The 9,371-nt window shown below is 53.2% G+C and overlaps 2 protein-coding genes across 3 annotated transcripts in view; one reads left to right on the forward strand and one right to left on the reverse strand.

The window, feature by feature from the left end:
• Positions 1–1,356, reverse strand: part of PIWIL3 (piwi-like RNA-mediated gene silencing 3) — a 60,546-nt gene extending 59,190 nt beyond the window's left edge. Inside the window, exon 1 of the mRNA XM_010828848.1 lies at positions 1,071–1,356. Coding sequence (XP_010827150.1) covers positions 1,071–1,356 — 286 coding nt within the window. The remainder of the gene's footprint in view (positions 1–1,070) is intronic.
• SGSM1 (small G protein signaling modulator 1) overlaps positions 1–9,371 on the forward strand; it is a 74,786-nt gene that overhangs the window by 19,657 nt on the left and 45,758 nt on the right. For both annotated transcript variants that reach the window (XM_010828695.1, XM_010828696.1), the window contains exons 2-3: positions 4,860–4,935; positions 9,198–9,360. In XM_010828695.1, the coding sequence (XP_010826997.1) occupies positions 4,872–4,935; positions 9,198–9,360 (227 nt within the window). In that variant the 5' untranslated portion in view covers positions 4,860–4,871. The remainder of the gene's footprint in view (positions 1–4,859; positions 4,936–9,197; positions 9,361–9,371) is intronic.

A 9,371-nucleotide genomic window follows, 5' to 3' on the forward strand; every position in this document is an offset into this window, starting at 1 on the left:
CTCCATCTCCTTAGCTTCTCTGTGCAGTCTGAGCATGCAGAAGATCGCTTGAGGGTCTTGATAACCACCCTGGGGTTTCTGATTCAGTAGGTCCAGGTGAGGCCGAGCGTTTGTATCTGTAACCAGTTCCCATCTGGCGCCTCTCGGCCCCTCCTGGAGCAGCTCTGCCAGTCCCCATTGCAAGTGGCTCTTAGGACTAAGGGCCGCTCCAGCCCAGGACTGTCTGGCTCCATCCCCTTGGCTCTCCCTACCTCGAGCTCAGTACCCAAGGGCTGATTCTCCTGCCTCCTGCCCAGATGAGTTCCCCCTGCGTTTGTATCATTTGCAACTTGTCCCTGGAGATTGCTGTCCAGACGCGTTGATGGGAGGTCAGTGCTGAGATGGAGGTCAGGATGCAGGAGGTTTTTGGGGGCCCACTCTTGGGGTCAGGTCCAGGGGAGGTGAGGCGGAGCAGCTGGAGTGGGCGGAGGAAGAAGTTGGGCCCTGAGCTGGTCTCTACAGAAGCCCCCGGCAGCCCCCACCAGCCCCGTGGGGAGCTGGGAGGGCCCCTGTGAGCTGTCCCTTGTGAGGGCAAGGATGCCGGATCTTCACAGCCACATGCATCATTCCCTGTACGGCACCCACCCCCCCGATCTCGGGAAGGAGCGAGACTTTAGAGGGGCTATCTGTGCAGCTGAGGTGACCCTGTTCCAAGGGGCCAGCAGCTCTCCCAGCCTCCAGTCCTCATGGGATCCGAGTGGTGCCTTGTGGCAGCTGCCACATCATCAGAACCGTCTCACGGCCCACCCCCCTCCCCGCCCTCCTCTCTCTGTCCCAGAGGCCCATGGCCCCTGCACCCCACACTCTTCCTTCCTCTGCAGCCCCAAACCAAAAAGGCCTCTAGCTAGCACTCAAGTGCACAGAGCAACCCCCCACCCCGTTTTTTTGCCCCCAGAGCAAAACACCTGCCATGGTTTTGCCGCCAGCGGACCTCTGAATCTTCACTTTGCTTGGCCAGGCCCTCCTGCAGCCCCAAGAAGTAAAAGCACCCCCACCAAGGCCCCGCCCCGCTTGCACTTCATCAGTGTTACCTGCCACGCGCCACGGGTCGGGGTGCCCCAGGCCTTCTGGAGAGAGAGGAACATGGCAGAGGTGTGAGTCTGCCCAGGCTGCCATAGCAGGGTACCACACGCTCGGCAGCTTGAACAGCAGGAATGCATTTCCTCGGAGTTCTGGCGGCTGGAAGTCCAAGATCAAGGTGTCGGCAGGACAGGTTCCTTCCGAGGGCCTCGAGGGAAGGGTCTGTGCCGGGTGCCCCACCGGCTGCCGATGACTGTCTGCTCCCTGTATCTTCACGTGCTCGTCCTCTGTGACCATCCATGTTCAGATTTCCTCTTCGTGTAAGGACCCCAGATGGTAACAGATTCAGGCTCGCTCTGAATGTCCTGATTTCCACTTAATCACTCTGTACAGATCTCATCTCCAAATGCCATCATGTTCTGAGGAACCGAAGGATAAGATTTCAAGATACGTATTTGGTGGGGGGCCAGGGAGGGCCGCAGCTGAGCCTGTAACATTAGGGGAGATGACGGTTTAGAGGATTGGAAAGACGGTGACAAGGAAAGGGAAGGGAAAGAGTTTAAGGCATCCCGAGCAGGTATTTGAGGTCAGAGAGAGGGGGAAACCACAGCCCTGAGGGGCGGTGCCAGGCTCAGGGCATCTCCTAGTTGATGGCCAAACCAGAAGTCAAAGCTGAGGGATTTTTCACGTGCCTTCAAGAAGCTCACAGCCTCCTTTTCTGGAGGGAGCTGATGGGCCTGGTTGTCTCCGCACTCACTGTGGCGGAGGAGGCGGCGGGCAGCAGGGTCCCCGCGTCAGAGCCACTCCAGAGGGTGACCGGCAGATGGCCACCTCCAAGGAACAGGAGGACATCGGCAGGAGGGCTGTGACCTGCTTAAAAGGGAGCCAGGCCTCTCTCTGGAAGGAGCTGGGGCCTGCCATGGCATGGGGCGGTCAGGCTTTGACCCTCCCTGCCACCCTGCGCTTCCCCCGCAAGAGCTGTCCTGCTGCTAAAAGAAGCACACAGGCCCGCAGAGCCAGACGTTCTTGTGCTCAGTCGGCGAGCTGCGGAAACAAGCCCCCGCTGTGCATTTCTCCTCTGCTCTCACCTGTCCTCCACACACTACTTTGACAGCAGACGGGTGGGTCTTCCTCATAACAATTCTCTAACACCACCTGAATGTCCTATAGTTAACTCAGTTCTGACACCATCTACCCAGGGGTGGCATCAGATCCTACAGGTTAAGGGCCCAGTCCCATAATACTGATCCCCACCCCCCAATTTCAGGCACCGATCACAAATTTCAGGCTGTTCCTTGTACTTCTGGCAGACTGGCTGTAGATCAGGGCTCCCAGCTCCTAACCCCATCATAGTGCAAGTTTGGGTTTCGGCAGATGAATATCGGAGGACCCTGAGCTGCCTTTTGCAAAGGAAAGGAGTGTGCCCCCTCCTCCATCTCAGTTTCCTCCTTAAAAGGCGAGGGTGTTACCATGCCGTTCTTACGCTGATCCAGAGAGGCGAGGCAGGTAGGAGAGAGCTTTGGAAGCAGTGATACACGCAGGAACTACAATTCTTGCTCTCTCTGTCCACCTGCTTGCAACCCTCCTTCACACCCTGTGCGGGCTGCCCTCGGTGGCCGTGTTTCCCCTGGGAGGTTAATTTTGGTTTTGTTTTTAATTTGGTTTTACCTGTATGACGGCATGTTGTAGAAGGAGCGCAACCACTGGCGTGAGGTAAACCTGGATCCAAGCCCTGAACCCGCTCCTCACCAGCTGTGTGACCCTGCGCGGATTACTCTACCTCCCTGTGCCTTTGCTTGCTCCAGGGATCAGTATGCTGCTGCTCTATTTACCCATGATTATAGTGACTGGAGAATTCCATGGACAGAGTCCATGGGGTCGCCAAGAGTCAGACACGGCTGAGCGTGTTTCGCATAGTGACAAGAAAGCTTATTTTTTTTCCCCCAGACTAAAATATTCTACCAAAGCAGAAAGTCAGTCATGATCCTTCAAGTCGTTCATTAGTCAAACACAACTTTATTGAGCACCAGCTGTGTGCTGGAGATATGGTTGTAAATCAGGGAGATATGGAGTGCTTGCCCTCATGGGATCGACAGCTTGGCAAGGGGGACAGGTGCTAACAAAATCAGCATCAATATGATGAGTGTTACGAAAGCAGCCACCGTAAGGACCTCAAGCCAGGAGATTTAACCAAAACAGCTAATGTTTCAGACAGGATCAGAATTAGCAGTGAAGGAGGCCAAAGGCGAGGTTCTAGGCAGGGCAGTGCCTGAGGAAATACAGCTAGAAGCTGGAGGGGCTGGAGCCACGGTGAGAAACACTGTTACAGGTTGGAATTCCAGCTCTGCTCCTTCCTAGCTATGTGGCCTTGGGTGGCCTTGCTCATCTTCCTGAGCTTGGTTTCCCCATTTGTTAAGGGAGCCAATTCCACAGGCTTGGTTAGCTAGGGTTCAGGCTTTGAAATGCCACTGGCAGAGCCTGGCTTGGAGCTTGCTGGGCCGGGAGATCAGGAGCTGTTCACAAGGCAGGTGCTGACTTGGTTGTGTCAGGGCAGGGGTGGCGTGCCAGCTCGGGTGGGCACTGCCATGTGATTTTCCGGAGAACATGGCCAAGGATGCTTTGAGTTCTGTCTTCCTCTCCAGGAGGCAACCATAAGGAAGGGAGGGGAAGGGCGCTGGGAGCCTGACACTGCACTCAGCCCTGTGCGTGAATGCGCTGGCCGGGCTGAGTCTGCGTGGCCCTCGGGGCAGCCAGAAAGGGGCCCATCGATGGGGGTGGATTCCAGACTCCCACATCAAGCCCTGCTGACGTTAGATCTGGGACCAGGCTTTGATATCATCTCTTCCCACCTCCTCAAGGTGGGAAAACTGATGACCCAGAGGGGAGAAACGTTTTGCTCAAAGTACTACAGTGACTCTCGGGCCCAGAATCCAGCAAAGCAGAAGGGCGTTCAGGCCACCAGAGGGTTGCCTCCACGAGCAGAGGCATGATGGCCCTTTCAGTGTGGTGTGGCCTGTGCCTGGCCCCTCACAGGCACGCAGCATTGATCGACTGAGGGATGCAGTGTGGAAAGCACACAGCCTGGGGACGCAGGCCCGTCTTGAAATGTCTCCACTCTGGGCCAGGTCTGCCTTTCTGGGTGAATTTCTGCATGTTGCTGAGCTCAGTTTCCCAAAATAAGACCACAAATCCAGCTGGTACGGGTACCTGAGCAGGGATTTGATCTACCGGGTCTCAGGGCTGATATTTCATATTGCACTCCCCCCCCAACATTTTTTTATATGTGCTCATTTCATTCATTCATTCATCCACTCAGAAAATATTTGTGGAGACCTACTACGTACCAGGCCCTGTTCTAGGCTCCGAGGATACAGCGGTGAACAAGGCAGATGGGGCCCTGCCCTCGAGGAACTTACATTCTAGAAGTTGGAGACAGACAGTGAGCAAAGAAATAGGACAGGAAGCACCCTGAAGGAGCTATAACAGGATGGAAGAAGTTGGAGGCGGGTGCCTCAGGTTGCACAGACGGGGAAGGAGATGACGCTTCATGTGCCATCTCAAAAGAAGCCCACTATGCAGAGAGCCTGAAAATGAATTCATTTCAGGGTGCAGTTTGGGGGTAGCAGGAGCCACAGGCCTCAGCCCTACAGAAAACACGGGGAATGCGAGGAGGGAACAGAGTTACCGAAATGTCCCAAGCAACCGGAGAAGGCCGCTCAGGGGGCGGGGACAGCGCAGCCACCTGGGTGCCCGCTCCCAGGTAGAGTGGGGTCTCACCCTCCGGCACCTCTGCCTTCCAGGTGAAGCAGATCATGGAGGAGGCCGTCACACGCAAGTTTGTCCACGAAGACAGCAGCCACATCATCTCCTTCTGCGGTGAGTCGGTGGCCCTGGGCGGCCTTGAAAAGCGGCTTTCTCTCTGTGGGCTGCCCCGGAGCCGTGGCAGCTTTCTTTGAGCAGAGGTCCCCAAAGGTCATGCTTTCGCTGCTTCGTAACTGCAAAGTGTTTTTCAGATTCCAAAGGGACTCCATTAGGGAATTTGGAAGTAGGGAAAAGATTAGAGAAGAGATTAAGAATGACATCTGTGCTCCGGAAGGACTTCCCTGGTGGCTCACATGGTAAAGCGTCTGCCTGCAATGCCGGAGACCTGGGTTCAATCCCTGGGTCCGGAAGATCCCATGGAGAAGGAAACGGCAACCCACTCCAGCATTCTTGCCTGGAAAATCCCATGAACGGAGGAACCTGGTAAGCTGCAGTCCATGGGGTCACAAAGAGTCAGACACGATTGTGTGACTTCACTTTCACTTTCTGTGCCCCAGGAAGGGGTAATCACGGTCCACACGGAGAGATGACTCCCCTCCCTTGGGCTCCATTCACAGCGACCTCACCCCAGGCGACCGGGGGGGCTTGCCTCTGAGGGATGGGCTCCGCCCCCTTTCCTCACCCAGGTAGAGAGACAGGATGGATGGGGACTTTAAGGAATCAAGAAGCCGTGGACACTTCCCGAGGGATCGCTCCCAGCTGGCTCAGCCAAGGAGGCAGGCCCAGGGCTCGGAGTGTGACTCAGCCCTCTCCCTCTCCTTGAACCTGTGAGGCCCACGGGGCTCCAGAAATAGCCTTGCTGCCAGGTTCTTACTGTACCTTCACAATGGCTAGAGGCACAGGCCCTGCGTGTCCCCGAAGTCAGGATTCAGCACATACGCAGCGTGTACGTATATGTGGGAGTGTTTCTTCCTCCCTGAAGACCCTTTAACCTCGTGATTGTGGAGTGTCTCTCCATGAAGGACGAGCTATCATGCCCCTCTCACGGTCTTGGCTCCACGGAGGGGCCCATTAGCTTCTGTCCGGGTGGCTGGGGACACCACCCATGGGCCCACAACCATCTGAGCACACGCCACAGCCTGGGAAACCACAGATCTCAGTTCTGCTCTTTGGCCGCCCAGCTCTGTTCAGATCCCATCTCTGCCACTTCTTTGCTGGGTGACCTTGGGCAAGATCTTATTTTTTTAGGTGATATATCTTTAAGTACATAAATATAAATGAAAGTGAAAGTTGCTCAGTCGTGTCTGACTCTTTGCCACCCCGTGGACTATGCAGTCCATGGAGTTCTTTCTCCAGGCCAGCATACCAGAGAAGGCAGCCTTTCCCTTCACCAGGGGATCTTCCCAAGCCAGGGATGGAACCCAGGTCTCCCGCATTGCAGACGGATTCTTTACTGGCTGAGCCACGAGGGAAGCCCCCCCTCAAAAAAAAAATATATATATATATACACACACATACATAAATAAATTAAATATTTGGCCACACTGCTTTGCTTGTAGGATCTTAGTTCCCTGAGCAGGGATTGAACCTGGGCCCGTGACAGTGAAAGCGCTGGTTCCTGGAACACCAGGGAATTCCCCAAAAGTATTTTATGTATGTAAAAATACATACATACACATGCCCATATACACACATGTATTTGGAAATATATGTCTCCATCACTTCATGGGAAATAGATGGGGAAACAGTGGAAACAGTGTCAGACTTTATTTTTCTAGGCTCCAAAATCACTGCAGATGGTGACTGCAGCCATGAAATTAAAAGACGCTTACTCCTTGGAAGGAAAGTTATGACCAACCTAGATGACATATTAAAAAGCAGAAACATTATTTTGCCAACAAAGGTCCGTCTAGTCAAGGCTATGGCTTTTCCAGTAGTCATGTATGGATGTGAGAGTTGGACTGTGAAGAAAGCTGAACGCCGAAGAATTGATGCTTTTGAACTGTGGTGTTGGAGAAGATTCTTGAGAGTCCCTTGGACTGCAAGGAGATCCAACCAGTCCATCCTAAAGGAGATCAGTCCTGAATATTCATTGGAAGGACTGATGCTGAAGCTGAAACTCCAATACTTTGGCCACCTCATGCAAAGAGTTGACTCACTGGAAAAGACCCTGATGCTGGGAGGGATTGGGGGCAGGAGGAGAAGGGGACAACAGAGGATGACATGGCTGGATGGCATCACCAACTCGATGGACATGAGTTTGGGTAAACTCCGGGAGTTGGTGATGGACAGGGAGGCCTGGCATGCTGCGGTTCATGGGGTCATAAAGTCGGACACAACTGAGCGACTGAACTGAACTGATATATAAATATAGATATAGATCTCTGGCTTTCTTTTTTCTCCTGGACATTGTTATTTGCAAAAAACTTAATATGCATGTCTGTTTCAGGGCTTGCTAGCATACCTACCAATTAAAGACTTAGAAGATCAAGACTTAGAAGATTTTAGCAAGTGATAAAAATCATAATAATTCTCTAACTGTGATCAAAGTTCAGGGGTGAGAGAAACGTGCTGGCATTAAATGAGGCCTGAAGGATGTCCCTGAGGTTTCTTTTGTCCGTTGTTCCTTATGAGCCATTATCAGAAAAAAAGGAACAATGTCTACCAAGCTGGACTAGATCATGAATTTAATCAATGTAAGCAAATGAAAAGTCCTAGATATTTAGGCAAAATCGAAGCTATTTTAAAGATGATCACCCAGGATATTTTAATTCGATGAGCAGATTAGGCAGTATGTGAACAGTCCTTCAAAGCCAAGTCACTGCTGACAGCAGCAGCAAGAATAGGACAAGCAATAGCCCAAAAACTTCTCAGCGTTTCTTCTTACGCATGGCATGGCCTTGCCAGGCCCTTAACCCTGCACGTGCTGGTGTCCTCCTCTATGAAACAACAGTAACTAGAAAACTGGCCTCTTGAGTTTCACTACAGGGATTAGGGAAGGTGAATCTTAACACTGGTCTGACGCCCAGCAGGTGCCCAGTAAGAGTGAGGAGTAGCTCTTAATAAGCTCACATTTCCCCATAGACATGGATTATGCGCCTGGTGCATACCAGTGTGAGTTCCTAGGCTGCTGTGTAAGACGGAAAGTCAGAAGACAAAGGCTGCTGAGGGACTTCCCTGGTAGTCCAGTGGCTGAGATGCCACGCTCCCAACGGAGGGGGCCCAGGATCGATCCCCAGTCAGGGAACTAGATCCCTCATGCCACAGCTAAGCCTTCACACGTCGCAACTGAAGATCCCACTACAACCAAATAAATACATATTAATTTTTAAATAAAAAAAAGTTAAGGCTGCTGAAAGTATCAGATATGTAAGATAGAGGTCATCAGAATGGCATGCACAGGGCCTGTTTCTTAGAAGGGAACAGTGAGGGGCAGAAAGGGAAAGTTATTTGCCTGAGGTCACACAGCAAGTTAGTGGTAGAACCCAGGCTACACCCCAGGTCTCTTGTTTGAGGAGGGCTGGACAGAGCCTCCAGGGGAGACCCAGAAATGGGAAGATTATGACTGAAACCTCTCTTCAAAGGCCCTTTGTGGAGGCACAGATGTTGTGAGCACACGCTGGGCTCAGACATGGGTATGGAGGCACAGATGTTGTGAGCACACGCTGGGCCCAGACGTGGGTATGACTCCCAGCTCCATCGCTCATTTGCCGGGTGGCCCTGGCAATTCAGTTCACCTCTGGGAGCCTCAGTTTCGACATCTGCAAAACGGGGATGGTTTTCCTTTCTGCCTGGCCATGGCGGAGATTGAATGAGATCCATAATGTTAGCTGTTACTAAAGGCACAGTCGTAATGACGGCAGTGTGATTCTTAACTGAAATAAAGCTAGGCAGTCGCGCAGTCCCGGCTCCCCTCCGTCATTGAGAGGAGTAATAGCTAACTTTCATGAAGCACACACACGTGCCAGGCTCTGGGCAAAGTGCTTTCCATGCATTCTCCCCACCTGATCCTGACAGCAACCTTATGAGGTTATTATTCATACTATCCCATTTTACAGATGAGGAAACTGAGACATGCGGAGGGGAACTGATTCGCCTCACCCCATCACACAGCTGGTTAGTGGCCAGGAGAAGATGTGAACAGAGGTGCTCTGACCCGGGGCAGCAAGCGTGGGTTCACCACCAAGCCCTCTTGCTCCCTTTTGAGGGGCCGGACAATGGAGAGGCATACAAGCTTTTAACTATGATGCTGTCATAGTGATGCTCTGGGGCCCCAGACCTTCAAGGCACCTGTGTGTGACCGAGAAAGCCCAGAACCAGGCTGGGTGTGTGGGGGGGGTCATGGGCGGGGCCTGCTGACCGCGGTGTCCCTGCAGCGGCTGTGGAGGCCTGCGTCCTGCACGGGCTGCGGAGGCGGGCGGCTGGCTTCCTGCGCAGCAACAAAATCGCAGCGCTCTTCATGAAAGTGGGCAAGAGCTTCCCGCCGGCCGAGGAGCTGAGCCGCAAGGTGCAGGACCTGGAGCAACTGATCGAGAGCGCGTGAGTGCTGA

Source organism: Bison bison, unplaced genomic scaffold (genome assembly GCF_000754665.1).
Source record: "Bison bison bison isolate TAMUID 2011002044 unplaced genomic scaffold, Bison_UMD1.0 scf7180017864495, whole genome shotgun sequence".
Lineage (NCBI taxonomy): Eukaryota > Metazoa > Chordata > Mammalia > Artiodactyla > Bovidae > Bison > Bison bison.